General features: G+C 45.9%; 1 protein-coding gene across 4 annotated transcripts; it reads left to right on the top strand.

Annotated features, from left to right (window-relative positions):
- The first annotated feature begins 8,471 nt into the window (after positions 1–8,471).
- Positions 8,472–19,819, top strand: LOC133381439 (zinc finger and SCAN domain-containing protein 31-like). Of its 4 annotated transcripts, none has more exons than XM_061620553.1 (5): positions 8,472–8,539; positions 11,409–11,500; positions 13,567–14,486; positions 15,869–15,998; positions 16,847–19,819. In XM_061620553.1, exons 3-5 carry the CDS (start codon positions 13,674–13,676, stop codon positions 17,617–17,619), a joined length of 1,716 nt encoding a protein of 571 aa, XP_061476537.1. In that variant the 5' UTR covers positions 8,472–8,539; positions 11,409–11,500; positions 13,567–13,673; the 3' UTR covers positions 17,620–19,819. The 4 variants fall into 4 exon arrangements, with proteins under 4 accessions (XP_061476537.1, XP_061476534.1, XP_061476536.1 ...); XM_061620550.1 differs by lacking the exon at positions 8,472–8,539 and adding an exon at positions 10,050–10,115; XM_061620552.1 differs by lacking the exon at positions 8,472–8,539 and adding an exon at positions 10,066–10,096.
- The last annotated feature ends 371 nt before the right edge of the window (positions 19,820–20,190 follow it).

The following is a 20,190-nucleotide window of genomic DNA, read 5'->3' as shown; positions in this document are numbered from 1 at the left end:
CAGAAGAGCAAAATTACCACAGGCCTAACCACAAGTGCCAAAGACACTTGAAGAGAGACACTGCTTACAAGTGCCTGTACGCTAATGCTAGGAGCCTGCGAACCAAGATGGGAGAACTGGAGTGCTTGGTCTTAGAGGAGAGCATTGATATAGTGAGCATAACGGAGACCTGGTGGAATGGAGAAAACCAGTGGGATACGGTTATCCCTGGATATAAACTATATCGGAAGGACAGGGAAGGACATATTGGTGGCGGAGTCGCTCTATACGTGAAAGAAGGCATTGAATCCAGCAAGCTCGAAACCCCAAAAGAGGCAGACTCCTCCACAGAATCGTTGTGGGTGGTGATACCATGCCCCAGGAGGGACTTAATACTGGGAACGATCTATCGTCCCCCTGATCAAAATGCTCAGGGAGACCTTGAGATGAGATATGAAATTGAGGAAGCATCCAAACTAGGAAATGTGGTAGTAATGGGTGACTTCAACTACCCGGACATAGACTGGCTGCATATGTGTTCCAGTCATGACAAAGAAGCAAAGTTTCTAGATATTCTAAATGACTATTCCCTAGACCAGTTGGTCATGGAACCGACCAGAGGGACGGCAACCCTGGACTTAATCCTCAGTGGGGACTGGGACCTGGTGCAAGATGTAAGTGTTGTTGAACCGATTGGGAGCAGTGACCACAGTGCTATTAAATTAAACATACATGTAACTGGCCAATTGCCAAGAAAATCCAACACGGTCACATTTGACTTCAAAAGAGGAAACTTCACAAAAATGAGGGGATTGGTAAAAAGAAAGCTGAAAAACAAAGTCCAGAGGGTCACATCACTCGAAAATGCTTGGAAGTTGTTTAAAAACACTATATTAGAAGCTCAACTGGAGTGCATACCGCAGATCAGAAAAGGTAGCGCCAGGGCCAAGAAGATGCCAGCATGGTTAACGAGCAAAGTCAAGGAAGCTCTTAGAGGCAAAAAGTCTTCCTTCAGAAAATGGAAGTCTTGTCCGAATGAAGAAAATAAAAAAGAACACAAACTCTGGCAAAAGAAATGCAAGAAGACAATAAAGGATGCTAAAAAAGAATTTGAGGAGCACATTGCTAAGAACATAAAAACCAACAACAAAAAATTCTATCAATACATTCAAAGCAGGAGACCATCTAGGGAGACAATTGGACCCTTGGATGATAAGGGAGTCAAAGGTGTACTAAAGAACGATAAGGAGATTGCAGAGAAGCTAAATGAATTCTTTGCATCTGTCTTCACAGTGAAAGATATAGGGCATATCCCTGAACCTGAACTAACATTTGCGGGAAGGGATTCTGAGGAACTGAGACAAATAGTGGTAACGAGAGAGGAAGTTCTAAGCTTAATGGACAATATAAAAACTGACAAATCACCGGGCCCGGATGGCATCCACCCGAGAGTTCTCAAAGAACTCAAAGGTGAAATTGCTGATCTGCTAACTAAAATATGTAACTTGTCCCTTGGGTCCTCCTCCGTGCCTGAGGACTGGAAAGTGGCAAATGTAACGCCAATCTTCAAAAAGGGATCCAGAGGGGATCCCGGAAATTACAGGCCAGTTAGCTTAACTTCTGTCCCTGGAAAACTGGTAGAAAGTATTATTAATGCTAGATTAACTAAGCGCATAGAAGAACAAGCCTTGCTGAAGCAGAGCCAGCATGGCTTCTGCAAGGGAAAGTCCTGTCTCAGTAACCTATTAGAATTCTTTGAGAGTGTCAACAAGCATATAGATAGAGGTGATCCAGTGGACATAGTGTACTTAAACTTTCAAAAAGCGTTTGACAAGGTACCTCACCAAAGGCTTCTGAGGAAGCTTAGCAGTCATGGAATAAGAGGAGAGGTCCTCTTGTGGATAAGAAATTGGTTAAGAAGCAGAAAGCAGAGAGTAGGAATAAACGGACAGTTCTCCCAATGGAGGGCTGTAGAAAGTGGAGTCCCTCAAGGATCGGTATTGGGACCTGTACTTTTCAACTTGTTCATTAATGACCTGGAATTAGGAGTGAGCAGTGAAGTGGCCAAGTTTGCTGATGACACTAAATTGTTCAGGGTTGTTAAAACAAAAAGGGATTGCAAAGAGCTCCAAAAAGACCTCTCCAAACTGAGTGAATGGGCAGAAAAATGGCAAATGCAATTCAATATAAACAAGTGTAAAATTATGCATATTGGAGCAAAAAATCTGAATTTCACATATACGCTCATGGGGTCTGAACTGGCGGTGACCGACTAGGAGAGAGACCTCGGGGTTGTAGTGGACAGCACGATGAAAATGTCGACCCAGTGTGCGGCAGCTGTGAAAAAGGCAAATTCCATGCTAGCGATAATTAGGAAAGGTATTGAAAATAAAACAGCCAATATCATAATGCCGTTGTATAAATCTATGGTGCGGCTGCATTTGGAATACTGTGTACAGTTCTGGTCGCCTCATCTCAAAAAGGATATTATAGAGTTGGAAAAGGTTCAGAAGAGGGCAACCAGAATGATCAAGGGGATGGAGCGACTCCCTTACGAGGAAAGGTTGCAGCATTTGGGGCTTTTTAGTTTAGAGAAAAGGCGGGTCAGAGGAGACATGATAGAAGTGTATAAAATTATGCATGGCATTGAGAAAGTGGATAGAGAAAAGTTCTTCTCCCTCTCTCATAATACTAGAACTTGTGGACATTCAAAGAAGCTGAATGTTGGAAGATTCAGGACAGACAAAAGGAAGTACTTCTTTACTCAGCGCATAGTTAAACTATGGAATTTGCTCCCACAAGATGCAGTAATGGCCACCAGCTTGGATGGCTTTAAAAGAAGATTAGACAAATTCATGGAGGACAGGGCTATCAATGGCTACTAGCTGTGATGGCTGTGCTCTGCCACCCTAGTCAGAGGCAGTATGCTTCTGAAAACCAGTTGCCGGAAGCCTCAGGAGGGGAGAGTGTTCTTGCACTCGGGTCCTACTTGCGGGCTTCCCCCAGGCACCTGGTTGGCCACTGTGAGAACAGGATGCTGGACTAGATGGGCCACTGGCCTGATCCAGCAGGCTCTTCTTGTGTAACCAGTTAGAGCAGGGATAGCCAACACAGTGCCCTCCAGATGTTGCTGGGCTGCAGCTCCCATCATCCCCAATGATTGGACATATTAACTGTGGCTGATGGGAGCTGTAGTCCAATACAGTCCGGAGGGCCCCATGTTGGCTATCCCTGAGTTAGAGGCTGTATGGGGACAGTGTTTTTATTGTTTTTGTAGTTTCAGATATCCTGATTTCACTGCCACTAAGGCTTTCTGAAGGCGCCCTGTAGCTCTGTGGTAGCCGCAGCTGCTTTGCATGCCAAAGTTTCGATGCCCTGCCTCTGCTGATAGGACTGGGAATGTCCCCTGTCTGAAATGCTGGAGAGTCACTGCCAGCCATTGTCGATAGCTAAGATGGACCAATGGCCTGACTTGGTATAAGGCAGCTGTCTGCTGTGTTTTCTCTCTCTTTGCCCTTGACCGTCTATGTTTTTCTAATTTCGCAGATAATTTTGGCAAGATGGCTGCTTTGAGATCTCCCTACCCCCTCTGCTCTTCTTGACCTACCAGGAAGCATCTCACTCTCTCCTATCCCCATTGTACCAGTATGGGGTGGGGGGATATAGGAATATGGTACTGTTGCTGAGAAACACTTCTGTGGACAGTTTCCTCCTATATCCAAATATATCAATGACATATTTGGTCAAGAGCCCATACAGCTTCCCCCAACCTGATCCCCAGGCAGGTGCTGGCTGGGTCTGACGGGATCCAAAGCATCTGGGGACGCTGGCAGAACTCAGATGGCTCCCTTGCACCAGGTCAGTCTTAAGAAGAGCCCGGCTGCTGGATCAAGCCAATGGCCACAGTGGGCAACCAGATGCCCCAAAGGGAAGCCCCCAAGCAGGACTTGAGCACAACAGTAACACTCTTCCCACTTGTGATTTTCAGCAATTGGCCTGCAGAGGCATCTGCTGTTTCCGACAATGGAAGTCAACCGTAGCCATTGTGGCCAGTAGCCGTTGGCACCCTTATCCTCTATGAATTTTGTCTAACCCTCCCTTAGAGCCAAGTTGGTGGCCATCACTACTCCATCTTGCATCCACGGTTTCAACTATCTGTAGTGTGAAGAAGTACCTCCTTCTGTCTGTCCTGAATCTTCCAACTTTCGCTGTTGGTCTATTGAAACCAGCATTGCCGCCTCTGAGTGGAAGCAGCTCTTTGGGGTCTTAAGCCACAGGGGTCTTGACTCCTTTTTATCTGCAGATGCCAAGGACTGCACTTGGGACCTTCTGCCTACAACGTGTGTGCTCTGTCCCTGAGCTACGGAAACACAGTCAGAGGCTGTATGTTCAGTTGCTGGAAATGACAGGAAGAGTGCTCTAGCACTCAGGTCCTGCTTGCAGGCTACCCATTGGGGCATCTGGTTGGCCACTGTGAGAACAGGATGCTGGACTAGATGGACCACTGGCCAGATCCAGGAGGCTCTTCTTATGTTCTTACCATATTTGCTGAGAAACCCTCCTGGTTACTCTTCCCTCTGGGCCTATAAATACCACATCAGAAGAGCCCTGCTGGATTAGGCCAGTGACCCATCTAGTCCAGCATCCTGTTCTCACAGTGCCCAACCAGTAGCCGCAACAGAAAGCCTGCAAGCAGGATCTGAGCGCAACAGCAACACTCTCCCCTAAATGCACTGAGAGGCATTTACTGTCTCAGACAGTGGAGACAGATTGATAGCCATTGATAGCCTTATCCTGCATGAATGTGTCTAATCCTCTTAAAGACGTCCAAGCTGTTGGCCATCACTGCCCTCCACACACACACACACACAAAAAATGCCAAGGAGATTGACACAATTTTTCCTCCTGCTCCAAGAAATGTTACTAGAAATACCATCCAACTAGGAGAGAAATGCTGACTGAAGAGGCAAGCTGTCCTCCCACTAGAGGGCCAGAGAGGAGTGCTCTTGTGGTCTGGTCTTGCTTGCAGGCTTTCCATTGGAGCATTTGGTTAGCTACTGTGGAGACAGGATGTTGGATCAGATGGACCCTTGGCCTCATCCAGCGGGCTCATTCTTATCTTATGACACAGGAAAATCCCTATGGGCAAGGAATCTCCTGCCCTCCACTCAAAAAACAAAAACCACTTCTAGCGCATTGGTCATGGAATTCTGACTGACTATGGTGGAGGGTGGGTGGAAATGGAACCTAAAACGAAAGCACCCACGCTGCAACTTTTTTTTGCAGACCCAACTGGTACCTCCCAAATGTTGAACTTATTTCCTTCTTGAATTGGGCAAGGAGCAAATGAGAAGCCAAAGTTTCTTTCCAAAACAGGGAGGGGAGGGGGAAACCGTTAAAGCAGCTGCAGTCTAGATGAAAACGATTAGATCTGCTGAGGTGCTGGTCATTTGGCACTTTGGGGAGGAGGAGGGCGGTCAGTCTTGTGTTCTCGGAAGGGTATGATGTTCAAACTCGGAGTCTCCTGTCAGGTGTGGGTTGAGTTTCAGGCCTCCTATGAAGGCGCCACGGAAACAAAATGGTGGCTGCACCACAGAATGGATGTTGTCCAATTTCTTACGAAGATATGAATCAAAGGTGGAGCAGTTCAAGTTTGGAGCAGAGAGAGAAAACATGCCGCTGTTACCTGTAAATGTCTGCTTGATTTTGGTGGGGATAACCACATGGGCTGGTTTGGCTGGAAGCTTTCCTATTGCCAGGTTCGCAGGCCATTGGTTAATTTATCGAGATTGTGGGTATGAATCTTGATCAGGGACCAATAGTATGATGGGAATTGGGAGTCCAAAGAAATCTAGAGGGCCACAGGTTCCCTGCCCCAAGTTACATTATTACTAGAAGCCAAGTACTAGGGAATTCTAATTAAAAAAAAATCAGAGTGGCTTTGAAATCGGTGGTTAAAATCAGAGCAGTTTTGAAAGGTTAAGCCTGCCATCTTGAATCAAAATGGTGTCCAACTCTATCAAAATATAGACAAAAACCGCTCATTGATCTCATGCAAATTTGGTTACAATATCTTAAGGGGTGTCTGAATGAATAGATGACAGATGGACAACTTTCCAAAATAAAGATATAGTTTATGATGATGTTGTTGCTACTACTACTACTACTGTTACTAATACCACACTCAGGTCTTCTCCTCATAGGACGCCCAGACCAGCTCAGAATCCAGAAGAAATACAACCCAGTTAAAAACCATTATCAAAAGAAAGTGCAAATATAAAATAATGCAGTCTAAAAGCAGCAACCAAGATTTATTTATCTATTTTTAAATGACACTGAGACCATTTGAAGTAGAACAAGAAACGATGGCGAGGAGTCTGAGGCTGTTGTTCTGGAGAAAGGAACAGAACAGCATAGAATAGAATATTCCTCAGTTTGTCTGTTGGAGTCGTTTGAAAAGCTTGTGGCACAGCTTTTCACAACCGCTGCAGCTTTGCGAGAGAGGCAAGACTTTATTAGTGACTGAACCAGATACTACGTTTTTAAGAGTGAAGGGGATAAAAGAGGTAAGATGTAATTTTTTAAAAACTGCGTAAGATCACAGGCTCAGGTAATTCTTGTTTTTTACTAAATGTATACCATGCCTTATGGCGAATCAGTACAATGGTGAATGCCATCCCCAAAGCTAATTGCAGTTAAGGTGAAGGCGGGAGTGCATCCCACAGCACAAGGATCTCTGCTTGCACAATGGAACGCCTCTGCTCCTCCCCCTGTGCGAGCCCCGCACCCTTCCCAAATCTTTTCCGGAGAGGTTGGGGAACTCCCTAGCACAGATTGGGGGGATGTAGGGGGGGAGGGAGAAGAGAGGGACCGTTCCATTGTGCAAGGAGAAATCCTTGTGCAGACGTAAAGTTTTCCTTACCGCTACACTGAATACAACCCTGTGTAATAATTTATAAAACCACAATAGCCAACCTTTGGGGTCATGCGGACACATTTGCAAACTGGAGAAACTGTTGCGGGCACCACACAGACGCTGCAACCAAGCACACGCCGCAATCTAGTCCATGGAACAATATAATGTTCTTTCAAGCCTAATTTCAGCAAGAGGGGGGGTATGTGGAGGGGATCCCAAGGTTGCCAGAGAAGGCCTCTGTGTGTGCATACGCACCCATAGGTGCCACCTAATTTATATTATAGGCATCCCAGTCTAGCAGAGGTTTCTCTGGAGGGGATCTGGAGCAAGGTGGTGGCTTTGGGAGTCTAGAGCAGGGAAGCAGAGCCCGTGGCCCTGAACTACTCCCATTTGGCCAACGTTGGCTCCTGGGAGGTGGCATCCAGCATTATCTGGAAAGCCACAGCAGACACCCCATCCCTAGAGGGTAAATAAAGTTTTGTCAAAATCTTAGCACAAAGTGCAGAAAGCAAAACAGGAAGTGGTCAGAGAAATGAAAAGGTGGGGTTTTTTTGGCAGCTTATTCAGGTTTGGTGAATCAAAGAAAGCCCCAGAGAAGTTTGAGGAAGGGAGACACTGTTTTCATTAAATGGAAACCCCTCCCCCAACTATTGGGTGAGAAGCCCCGCCCTTAGCCACCCCCATCTGATGTCATGTGTGATGATGACAGGTGTAGGGTGGGTGTGGCTTCCCAAAAGGGCCTGGTGGAGAGGCCTGCAGGCCAGAGCCCCCACTTCCAGTATATTCAGTACTGAGCTAGATGGATCAAAAGTCTGACTCGGTCTAAAACAGATTCCTATATTCCTACGGCTACAGGAATACATTTTTAAATAGACATATATATTTAACAACTGGAGTCAATCGGGACATTTTAGACAGATGAATAAAAAGGGGGCGGGGAAATCAGAAAGGGTTGTTTTTTTCTCACGCTGGCCAGAAATTTTGTGGTGCTTATGCCACACAACACAATTGATCAAAGTAGGAGTCTTAGCAAATCTGGGTTTAAAAAACTGAACATGCATCAAAATAGAGAAATGGAATTTAAAAAAATGAAAAGTCATTGATCTTATGTTAACCGAGGACATAGGATCAAAGTCTTTTTATATTGCCATACATTAATAGCTTTAAAGGGCTTTTCTTAATAAGTTTATATTTGATGTAAGACTGTACTCCTAGAGACGCTTACCAGGGAGTACGCTTCATTGGGCTCAGTGGGACTTAGTTCTAAGTGGATATGTACAGAATTGCACTGTTAGTATCTAAATTATATATATATATATATATATATATATATATATATATATATATATATATATATATATATATATATATATATATATATATATATATATCAGAGTTAATGATCAGATTGTTTTAGTATGTTGCTTTGAGTTCACCTTTCTGAAAAAAGACTAATAAATAAAATAATAATAAATTTAACATGCATTAAACGCATATTTTTAAGAAGTCATTGGTTTGAGTGCAAGACCAGAAAAGCATTTATTCTCTTATTTTATTTACTTAATTACATTTCTAGCATGCAGTTCCTGCACGGAGCTCAAGGTGGTGTACATGGCCCTTTTATCCTCAGAACAACCCTGGGAGGTGGGTTACGCTGAGAGTTGCTATTATTAAACTTTTATCCCACCCTTCTTCCAGAAGGATCCCAGGGCGGCAACCACATCAATAAAACAATTTAACAACAACAAAAGGAAAAGCATTCAACAACACTTAAAAACATTCTAAAATCACAATTACAATTAAAAACATGCTAAAAACAGTTACAGCTAAAAACATTCTAAAACCACAATTACAGTTAAGAACATTATTCCAGAGACGCCTCACTGGGGAGGGCATTCCACAGACAGGGAGCCCTCATTGAGTTGGTAACAGACGCAAGGTCCACCAGTGAGTTTGTTGTAGCAAGGAAAGGATTTGAACCCATTTTTTCTTTGGGTCCTAACCCAACAGGAGGGATCCTGGAAATTACAGGCCAGTTAGCTTCAAGTTTGTCCTGGGAAAACTGGTAGAAAGTATTATGAAAGACAAAATAATCAGGCATATAGAAGACTGATACTAAATGGTTCAGCGCATAGTTAAAACTATGGAATTCGCTTCGACAAGAAGCAGCAATGGCCACCAACTTGGATAGCTTTAAAAGAGGATTAGACAACTTCATAGAGGAAAAGGCTGTCAATGGCTACTAGCCATGATGGCTATCCTTATGCTCTTCATTGCAGGAGGCGGTATGCTTCCAAAAACCAGTTGCTGGAAGCAGCAAGAGGGGAGAGCGCTCTTGCACTCAGGTCCTGCTTGCGGGTTTCTGATGGGCAACTGGTTGGCTGCTGTGAGAACAGGATGCTGGGCTAGATGGGCCACTGGCCTGATCCAGCAAGCTCTTATCTTCTTAGGACCCTCTACCCACTGCACCAGAGTTTGCAAATCAGGGGTGGGGGAACCTGTGTGGCTCCTGACGTTGCTGGACTCCAACTCCCATCATCTCTGACCATTGGCCAGGCTCCCTTGGGCTGATGTGAGTTGGAAGTCCAGCAACCTCTAGGGCTACAGGTTTCCCACCCGACAGAACGAAAATAGGATAGTCATTCCCAATTCCTTGAGTCAGAGCACGGCTCTCTCGAACTGCGAATGACCGTTCCCGCGAGCCTTTGCGAGTGGAACAAAAAGCTACCGGCCCGTTGCAAACCCCTTTTGCTTGCAAGGAAAGAGAAGCTTTTGTTGTTATTATTTTTAAAGATCAAATGCAGATTCAACAGGGAAGAGGACCAGTCCGGAAACGGAGGACCGGAAGGGAAGAATAAATGCATCAGTAAATCCCCTGCGGGCTCCGTCCCCAGTTCACTGGCTCCAGTGGGAAAGGCTGGCAACAACCAAGCCCGGATTCCTAGAAAGGCGCCTCTCCCAGTCGGAGCCAGCCCTTTTCCGGCCGTGTCCCCTCCCCCCGGAAACTGGCTCTTTTGAATGTACTTTTTTCCCGGGAGTGGCTGGAATCTGGAGAGAGCGATCCCCTTTGGGGAGGGGGGAGGGGGGCGGATCTGGGTAAGTGGGAAGGAAGGTTTTTGCACACGCCCAGAGGGAGGGAAATCTCTGGCTGGAAGGGGCGGGATGGGACGGGCGGGGGTGAAGGGAGGCAGCTTGCTCCGGGTAAGAAATGCCCACTTAGGTATCTTGCTTTTGGATATTGCTTTTCATTATTGCGGATAATCCTATGAAGCTGCCTCATTCGGAGTCAGATTATTGGACCCCCCCCAGTTTAGCGCTGTCTTCTCCCCCTGTCCAAGGTCACGGGGAGGGGGAGGGATTTCCCAGTCCCGCCAAGATCGTTTTAGTTGCCTTGTGCGTCCGAGTGAGGCCAGTGGTCCATCTAGCTCAGTACTGTCTACACTGACTGGCAGCAGCTATCCAGAGTTTCAGGCAGGATGCTTTTTCTAACCATACGTTAGATGGAACCTGGGACCTTCTGCATGCAAAGCAGATGCTCTGCCCCTGAGCTACGGCCCTCCAGGTAAATAGGACCACAGGAAGGCTGCTTTAATAACATCAGTAGCAACTTTTGGTGCCAGGCCTTTGGCGAGAAACAGCGAGTCACACATCAGACTGTTCTTCTGATCCCATCCTTTGCAATTCTGGACGTGTGGGAGAGCCACATATTGATTGCAAAAAACAAAGAATTAAATTAGCTTTTTATTGTTAGCAGCACACAGCTGGTATAGCACAGTGGGGAGGAGAGCCTGGCTGGGAGTCCAGAGTCAGTGAGTTCAAATCCCTGCTTGTGTCTCCTGTGTGTCAAGGACCAGCTAAAGATCACCCCCACAAGGAGTGGCTCAGGGGTTACATGCCCTGCCACCTGTGCAGCTGTGGGCAAGCTGCAGAGTCCCAAGAAGCCCAGTTGCCCCCAGCTGGCAGTTGCAGACCAGAATGGGCTGGCTCGTGCAGCTGTGGAAATCTGAGCAGGCCCTAGCCAGCTGGGGAGGACTAGCCTCAGAGGGAGGCAATGGGAAACCCCCTCTGAATACCCCTTACCATGAAATCTCTAGTCATAGGGTCGCCATAAGTCGGGCAGCTGTGGAAATCTGAGCAGGCCCTAGCCAGCTGGGGAGGACTAGCCTCAGAGGGAGGCAATGGGAAACCCCCTCTGAATACCCCTTACCATGAAATCTCTAGTCATAGGGTCGCCATAAGTCGGGATCGACTTGAAGGCAGTCCATTTCATTTTTGTTAGCAGCTAGGTTAACTACAATGAGGTATTGGAAGTAAAGGCAAATTTGGAAAACTGATATAGTAAAGTTTGGTTCTTGGCAAGATCAGAAAAATTAACCCAAAAGATTTATTTATACAGAGCCATATCAAAGAAAGATTTGTTTCATTTAGCTTGGTCTGGCCCCTGGAATGCCAACAAGATATGCAAGCTTCTGGAATTCTTCATGAGTAACTGATGTAGCCTTTAAATTTCCAGATTTGAATGACTTTGAAACTACTTGATGCCTCAGAATGAATGTGTGGGAAATAAAACGCAAAGGACAAATCTGAGTTTCTACAAGAGAAAATGTAAATTTCTTCCTTTTCTCCCTTTCATATTACTAACATTGGTTTGGCTTTGGTTCTTGTTTAGATGCTAAAAGCGATTTTCATTTATATTTATGTATTTGCTGTTGCTATTGGAAACTCAGTGAAATCATTAAAAAAAACATAAGGAGAGTCTTGCTGGATCAGGTCAGTGGCCCATCCCATCTAGCATCCTTTTTTCACAGTGGCCAACCAGATGCCCCAATGGGAAGCCCGCAAGCAGGACCTGAGCTGCAACAGCAACTCTCCCCACCTGCAATTCTCAGCAGCTAGGATTCAGAGACATTGATTGCCTCCATCAGTAGCAAATTACCCAATCAGACCATTGGTCCATCTAACTCAGTACCCTCCACACTGACTGGCAGTGCCAGTTGTAGGCAGGGAGCCTTTTCCAGCTGTGTACACTGGGATCATTTGATTTCATTTTACCACGTCTGCCTTTCTCTTCTTTCTAAATGAATCCAAAGTGGCTTGCAAAACTGCCAAAACGCATTGGGTGCGATCTGTGCAGTAACGAAAGCAACAAACCGAACAAACCAACAAAAATTATGGGGGGGGGAAATATTACTAACAACAACAACAACAAAATGGCATTGTGTAAACAAAATGTAATGTAAATGTACTGCCTTCAAGTCGATTCCGACTTATGGCGACCCTATGAATAGGGTTTTCATGAGGCTGAGAGGCAGTGACTGGCCCAAGGTCACCCAATGCACTTCATGGCTATGTGGGGATTCGAACCCTGGTCTCCCAGGTCATAGTCCAACACTCTAACCACTACACCACACTGGCTGTCAACAAGAGCAGGTCAAAACAAGTTGGAAAAGCAATGAGATTTTTTTAAAAAAATTAAGGATGCAACTCTATATCCAGTTATTTAGGAATAACCCCTGCTGAAATCAGTGAGACTTAATTTGGTGTAGAAGCACATAGGATTGCGCTATAAGCTGCGTTATTTAAAAAGCTACATAGAATGGAAAAAAAAAATCAACCAACACAATTATCCCCTATATGAGTTGTATGCGGTGCTTTGGGAGAACACATGCAGAAGATCTGAGGTCTGACCCCTGCATCACCCATGAAGCTCACAAGGTGGCCTTGGGCCAGTCAGGGTCTCTCAGCTCAACCTGCCTCACAGGGTTGTTTTGAGGATAAACTAGGGAGGGGAGAAATGTGTGCACCACGGGCTCCTTGGAGAAAAGGTGGGATGTAAATATAAGACAAATAAATGATAGTTACATAAGATTTTTGTGACAGGGCTGGTGAGCGGGAACTCCCTTTGCCTGAGACCTTATAGAGGAGGGATGGGCCAACATACTGTGGCCTTCCAGATGTTGTTGGACTCAAACTCTGCTTCATGCCAGCCGGCTTGACCAACATTAGCTATAACTCCCATCATTGTCCCTGACCATTGGCCCTGCTGGCTGGGCCTGATGGGAACTGGAGTATAGCAACATTTGGTTGGGTGTGGGTATTTCTAATTCCATTAGTTTACTTATTTTATGGGTTTTTATATTTTAGTGTTTTAATGGCACTAGTTTATGGTGGAATTCCCTCCCCTTAGATATTAGGCAGGTGCCATCTCTGTTATCTTTTTGGCACCTATTGAAGACTTTCCTGTTTTAACAAGCCTTTTAAGTTGAGACCTATCCCAGTCTGCGTCTTTGTTGGAATTGCTTTTTCATATGTTTTTAATTAAAAAAAAAAACAGTATGTTTTTAACCCTTTTTAAAAGCTGTCTTCAAACCTTTTTAAAAAATGTTTTTTAATGTTGTTTTGTTTTAATGTAATGTATTTCAAGGTCTGTTTTTATGATGTTTTAAAGTGTTTTTAGTGCTTTTGTTTGCCATCCTGAGCTCCTGCTGGGAGGAAGGGCAGGATGTAAATAAAATAACAAATAAATAAATAAATAAATGGTGTATTTTAATTGTGGAGGTTTGCACCTGAATTTTTGGGTAACTAGTTTTCTGCTTTGTAAACTACTTCAAAGCCTGTTTTGGCGTTAAGTGGACTATAAATGGATTAATTATCCTCATAATCCTTGACAGGCTAGAAGACTGAGGGAGAAAGCCTAATGCTCTGCTGTTAAACCTCTGCTATCCCAGAGGGCCTACGGCTGGGCTCCTGCAGGCCGGTAGAGGAACAAAGAGAGGATATGGATGGAGATCAGAGGAACCAACCAGACTTCCAGGGCCAGGCTGCACTTAAGCAGCGGGCATCCTCAGGCATGAAAACAGAGGCGCAAGACAAAGGCGGGCCTGTCCTGCGGAAGGAATTAGTAGGAGAAGGGACAGCCCTGCCGGCCACCCAACTTGAGAGGATTGGGGACTTCCTACCAAGCAAACCAGGAGAAAAAGTGAAACAGGAGCCAGAGGAGGGGCTGCTTCAGCACTGGGAGGCCCAGTGGCAAGAGTTCTTGAAGACAATGGAGTCCCCCCACGCACACTGGGCGATCCCACCTCTGACAGAAGAGCCCACCCCATGGGAGGATGCCAAGGGCTTCCTGGCCTCCTTTGAGCAAGTGGCCAAAGCCTGCCGGTGGCCCAAGGAAGAGTGGGCGGCCCGACTCCTGCCGGCCCTCTGTGGAGAAGCCGAGCTGGTCTTCAGCAGGCTGGATGTCCAAGACAGACAGGATTATGGGAAAGTGAAAGCGGCCATTTTGCGGCAGGATGCCCTGGCCCAGGAGAGGTGGTGCCACCACTTCAGGCATTTCTGCTATCAGGAGGCCGAAGGGCCAAGAGGGGCTTACAGCCACCTCCGGGACGTTTGCCATCGGTGGCTCAAAGTCACAAGGCACTCCAAGGAGCAGATCTTGGAGCTGTTGATCCTGGAGCAGTTCCTCACCATCCTCCCGCCGGAGATCCAGAGCTGGCTGAGGGAGGCCGGGCCTGAGACTTGCTCCCAGGCGGTGGCCCTGGCCGAGGAATTCTTGCTGAGGCAGCAAGACGCCAAAAGGCAGGAAAAGCAGGTGAGCCTGTTTGTGTCGTGAGTTCTGTGGGCTGCGTAGAGGGACAGAATGTGGGGTGAGGATATCTCTGCCCTTCAAAGGGTCAGAAAAGGGAGTCCCTTGCCCACTTTTCCTGTATCGTGTATATATGTGTGTGTTTATATATATATTTATAAAATAAATATTTGTTATTTTGCAAATATGAAGAAAGAAGGGCTATAGAGAGCATCTGCTTGGCATGCAAAATGTCCCAGGTTGGATCCTTGGCATCTCCAGGTGGGGCTAGGGGAGAATCCTGTCTGAAATCCTAGAGAGCCACTGCCAGTCAGTGAAGACAATACTGAAGCTAGATGGAGCAGTGGTCTTAGTATGAGGTGGCTTCCTACGTTGAAAGAAAGTTCGTCAACTCATGTTTGAGTTCTTATAAGGACCAGCTGGGATGGAGACATTTGACAGAGAGCAGGAACCAAAAGGATCTGGTCTTTCAACAGACACGATTTAGTAGTCTTGCTTCCCATCTCTCCTTTTGTTATAGCCTGATGGAATAGCTGCTGCTAGGTGACAGTTGAGGGAGGAGCCCAGTGGAGCTTCTGCCTTAGCAGAGCTGAGGGAGTGGCCCTGCTCCCCTTCTCCCCCTCTGCTACTGCCTGATGGAATATCTACTGCTAGGAAGAGTTGACAGTGGAGCCCAGTGATGCTTCTGCCTTAGCAGAGCTGATGGAGTGGCCCTGCTCCCCTTCTCCCCCTCTGCTACTGCCTGATGGAATATCTACTGCTAGGAAGAGTTGACAGTGGAGCCCAGTGATGCTTCTGCCTTAGCAGAGCTGATGGAGTGGCCCTGCTCCCCTTCTCCCCCTCTGCTACTGCCTGATGGAATATCTACTGCTAGGAAGAGTTGACAGTGGAGCCCAGTGATGCTTCTGCCTTAGCAGAGCTGATGGAGTGGCCTTGCTCCCCTTCTCCCCCTCTGCTACTGCCTGATGGAATATCTACTGCTAGGAAGAGTTGACAGTGGAGCCCAGTGATGCTTCTGCCTTAGCAGAGCTGATGGAGTGGCCCTGCTCCCCTTCTCTCCCTCTGCTGTAGTCAGATGGAATAGCTGCTGCTAGGTAACAAGCAGCAGCTCTCAGGTGCCTGTCCCGTTACCCTGCTCACCCTGATCCTTTTAAAAAACTTTTTATTTGTGTTCGCTTTATATTGGTTTTAATATTTTTTTATTGTAAGTTGCCTTGGGTTCATTTTTAAGAAATAATAATAATAATTAATAATACAACTGGATATGCTGGAGATGGAACCTGAGACTTTCTGTATTGCAAAGCATGCCCTCTTGCCATTGAGCTGTGGTTCCCCCATCCAGCAAAATGGCAGTGCAGTTGAACAAGGAATCTTGGGTGTTGTTCTAGATACCAGCATCGTTTGAGGAGGCAGCCTCCAGGTTCTCTGAACCAGCACAGGTTCTGACTGACACGGGTCAGAGGCAGCAGTACAGGGAGACAAAGCAGGAGGGGGACTCTGGAGAGGTGAGCCTACAAGGTAAGGCTGATGCCAAATCTCAGGTTTACAATCAAAAAGGCATGATACAAAAGGGAAAGGGGTTGGGAGGGAGAAGGAAATAAAAGCAAACTTGGGCACAGTTTCTTCACTGCAGAAAAGATTTCAAGGAGAGGAGTTAAAAGTTGTTCTTTCAGCAGAGTGGCTCAGAGGCACGTGTTACCACATTCTTCCAAGCTACACAGGAAGTGGATTGGACTGTGATAGACCAACCCAAATTGTGTTTGCATTTTGACAAATTTGTAGGGCAGTCCAATATCTCAGAGAGGAGGTCAGGTCTCCTGCTCCCCTGGTGCATTCGCTATAGCTGCCCAATTTCCCTGCTTTTTAAAGTTTGATAGAAATATCTGTTGGCTATAGATACGTTCTTAAACCGCAAGGGTTTTTTGCCTATTATATATTTGAAAGACGTCTGAAGCTCTTTCACATATGGCAGGGGGAAGGGCAGAGCCAGTGTAGTATAGTGGTCAGAGTGTCGGACTGGAACCCAGAAGATGAGGGTTCAAATCCCCGCTCAGCCATGAAGCTCACTGGGTGACCTTGGGCCCAGTCACTGTCTCTCAGCCTAACCTACCTCACAGGGTTTTTGTGAGGATTAAATCGGGAGAGGGAGAATCATTCCTGTATGTCACCTTGAGCTCCTAGGAGTAAAGGTGGTATATAAATGTAGTGATAAGTAAAATTAATAATAAGTTCCCCAGTACAGAAACAACAACAGCAAATGTCTATGCATGATGTAAGCTATCTTACAGGTCTTTACAGAGGCAGGCCATCTTTCAGGTTTGAATTGCATCCAACATTATTTTCTTTCTTTTAAATAATTTTGACAGATTACATGCAAGTGGAGGTGTGCGACGGGCAGAGCTGCCCCCAGGAAAGCCATGAGGAAGTAGAACTGTCCCAGAGAAGAGGAATGGAAACCATTGCCAGGACTTGCAAAGAGGGCGAATCCTCTGAGGATCAGAGCGAACCAAAGAGGCGACGAGAGAGCCACCCAAGGAATAGGGTGGGGGAATCTGTTTCCTGCGAGGCTAGCGAGAAGTCTCTTGATGAAGGTCCGCTGCAGCAGCCCCAAGCAGCCATGCAAAGCTTTGAACAGGACTTGGGGTTCATAAAATACGAACAAGTTAAAATCCAGGAGCCAACCGATCATTGCGAGGACGGGGCAGGCCTTGGTTGCCCAGAGCACCTTCTGAGGCATCAGCAGGTCCACACTGTGGGGAAACCCTACCAGTGCTCTTACTGTGGGAAGACCTTCAGCCGCAGGTCGCACCTGGTCACGCACGAGAGGACCCACACGGGGGAGAAGCCCTACGAATGCTCCTACTGTGGGAAGAGCTTCATCCAGAGCTCCCACCTGATCCTCCACGAACGGACCCACACGGGGGAGAAGCCCTACAAGTGCTGCGCCTGCGGGAAGAGCTTCAGTAGCACGTCCAACCTCCTGGCGCACGGGAGGACCCACACGGGGGAGAAGCCGTACAAGTGCGCCGTGTGCGAGAAGGGTTTCATTAGCAAGTCGCACTTGATCAGGCACCGGAGGAATCACGGCACTGAGAAGCCGCAGATGGGACGCTCCGGGAAAACCTTTGTCTTGAGCTAGCTTTTTACGGGACCGTGAAGGAAAGACAAAGACCCACATTGAAGTGAAGCCATACCAGAGAATCCACCTTATCTCACAAGGGAAGGAAACAAAAGAAGAGAGTCATCCCGTGACATTTCTTTTGGTACAGTTCTAGTTTGGGTTTAGCTGCGACCGAAGCTATTCCAGGCCCAGAAAAATTTAGCACAGGGATTTGGAACCAATGGCCCTCCAGATGTTATTGGGACTCCCAACTTCCGTGACCACTGGCTCTGCAAGCTGCTGGGAGTTGTGGAGTAGTCTGACAACACCTTGAAGGCCACAGACATTCCCCACTCTTGGCTTGGCAGCCACCCTTCACCAGCCATTTCTGTTAAGGCAGCTTTCCCCAACCTCATATCTTCCAAGCGTTGTTGGACTCCCGACTCCCATCCGCCCCAGCCAGCAGGACCAATGGTCAGGGAAGATAGGAATTGTAGTCCAGCAACCTTTGGAGGGCTACAGCTTGGGGACTGCTGTGTTAAATGTTCCATTTGAGAACATTTAAAATGCTCACGTTAGGCTACCGCTTAGCAAGTGTGATAAGCAGGGGTATCGCTCAGTGGAAGAAGTCCATAGTTCATTCATCAGATCGGTTTTAATTGTCAAGTCCTGTGTATGTTTGCATAAGAGGAAAAACAGTTCTAAGGACAGAGGGGTACGCTTTTTGTTTTTATTGTGACACAAATGTGTGTGAACGCCAGGCACCATCATAGAAAAGACTTTTGTGTGTATGAGAAGGAGAAACACCCCCCTCTTGTAAGGTGGGGCATTAAGTACTTTAAAAATGAAAGGTAGTTACGATGGGTTCAATCTAGACCAGAGGTGGGGAATGTGTGAGCCTCCATTCTGCGTCTGTGTTGGAATTACTTTTTGAGATGTTTTTAAAGCTTTTTTAAAAAGTTTTTTTAAAAGATACTTTGTTTTAATATGTTTTTAAATGTGTTTTGTTTTGATATGTTTGAAAGTCTTTTGCTTTTTAAATTTTTATAATGGTTTTTAGTGTTTTTGTTGGCCACCTTGGGCTCTTTCTGGGAGAAAGGTCAGGATATACATTTAATAAGTAAATAATAAACAATAGGTGTTGCTGGACTACAGCTCCCATTGCCAATGCTGGCAGCTGAGGCTGATGGGAGTTGAAGTCCGGCAAGATCTAGAGAGCCACTCATTCCCCAACCTTGATCTAGGCTAAGATTGCAGTCCTATAGATACTTACCCGGCAGTGAGCCCCACTAAAATGAGAGGGACTTACTTCTGTGTAGGTATGCATAGGCTTGCACTGTAAATTATATTATTGCACTTAGTTCCCATTTATCTGGGAAAGTTTCTTCATGAAGTTAATACATAACATCTTAATCTGGTTCATCGTATTCATATCCAGAGGGGTGGCTGCATTATGTGTGTTGTATTGAAATCAGCAAAGAGTCTTGTGGTGCCTTCCCAAGCCTAACACATTTTTATTATGGTACAAGTTCCTATAGACAAGAGGCTACTCCTCTATGAAAGATTAGTCTTCAAGGTGCCACAAGATTTTTGTAACACAGCTACCCTCTGGGAAAACGTTCCCACTGAAAGCAGTAGGATTTAAGTCATGATGAACTCCCATTCACACTGATTTCAACAGGACCTAAGTTCAGGTAATTTAGTCTGGATTCAGACTGGTGTCTCTCAACTTATGATGCCCTATGTACCAGGAGCGCATCTTAATCTAACTGGTTAATTGACCAAATGCTGCTGCCCTGGTAAAACTTAGAAAGGAATTGCATACTGCGATTGATATTGTTTGTGCTACTGTGTCCTGGCATTAATATTTTTATTGGTCAAGGTACTCGTCAGAAATGCCTAAAATGTGTTTTGGGAGCTGGAGAGGAGAGGAATGGAGGAAAACAGAAAATGCATTGATCCTGGATTATTACTTCATGTTAAAATGATTGTTGAAACAATCTGTTTAAAGAGTGTGTGTGTTTGTGTCTGTAGGGGTGAGGTGATGATCCCTCTGATCATTCATTTTTTTAAAAAAAGTTTAAAAATTATTTTTCCTTTCTCATGGAGCACCTACCTGTATCCTGTTAGATTTCTTGCCTTTCAGCTTGATATCTGTTGCACTCTGCACTCACTGGGAGTCTGTAGACCTAACTATTGTAGCCGAAGTTTGTCCGTAAGGAAGTTCTGTTTATTAATAAACATAACTATGTGTGAGTCTTTCTGCTTGGACCTGACATATGTACCACAACACAAAGCAGGAGAAGGGAACCTCAGGCCAGGGGCCCAAATGTGGCCCTCAAGGCCTAGCCGGCCCTTGGGACTCTCCCGAGGCTCTCTTTGCGCTCCTCAAGTACTTTTGCCTTTCTGGAATGCGTCTCTGAATTGTAGTAATGCCTCTTGGTTGCTTAGATGGAGAATGGAGAGGAAGTGTGTATTATTATCATTATTTTATTATTTCATTGGTTAGTCACCTAATAGCAAATGGTTTTTGGCGACTTACAACAGAATGAAAACATGCACACATTTATCAATAAAATTCATTAGTACTGTATGTTAAAAGCCATACAT

Source organism: Rhineura floridana, chromosome 3, assembly GCF_030035675.1.
Source record: "Rhineura floridana isolate rRhiFlo1 chromosome 3, rRhiFlo1.hap2, whole genome shotgun sequence".
Classification (NCBI taxonomy): domain Eukaryota; kingdom Metazoa; phylum Chordata; class Lepidosauria; order Squamata; family Rhineuridae; genus Rhineura; species Rhineura floridana.
Note: the sequence above shows the minus strand (reverse complement) of the source record. Positions and strands in the feature narration are given on the sequence as shown.

What these genes read in the sequence shown, in the direction of transcription:
- LOC133381439 (XM_061620553.1), top strand. Translation starts at nt 13,674, where the DNA reads ATGGATGGAGATCAGAGGAACCAACCAGACTTCCAGGGCCAGGCTGCA. An exon ending in CCAAAAGGCAGGAAAAGCAG is followed by an intron (nt 14,487 to 15,868) that starts GTGAGCCTGTTT and finishes GTGTTGTTCTAG; the next exon opens with ATACCAGCATCGTTTGAGGA. An exon ending in TGGAGAGGTGAGCCTACAAG is followed by an intron (nt 15,999 to 16,846) that starts GTAAGGCTGATG and finishes TAATTTTGACAG; the next exon opens with ATTACATGCAAGTGGAGGTG.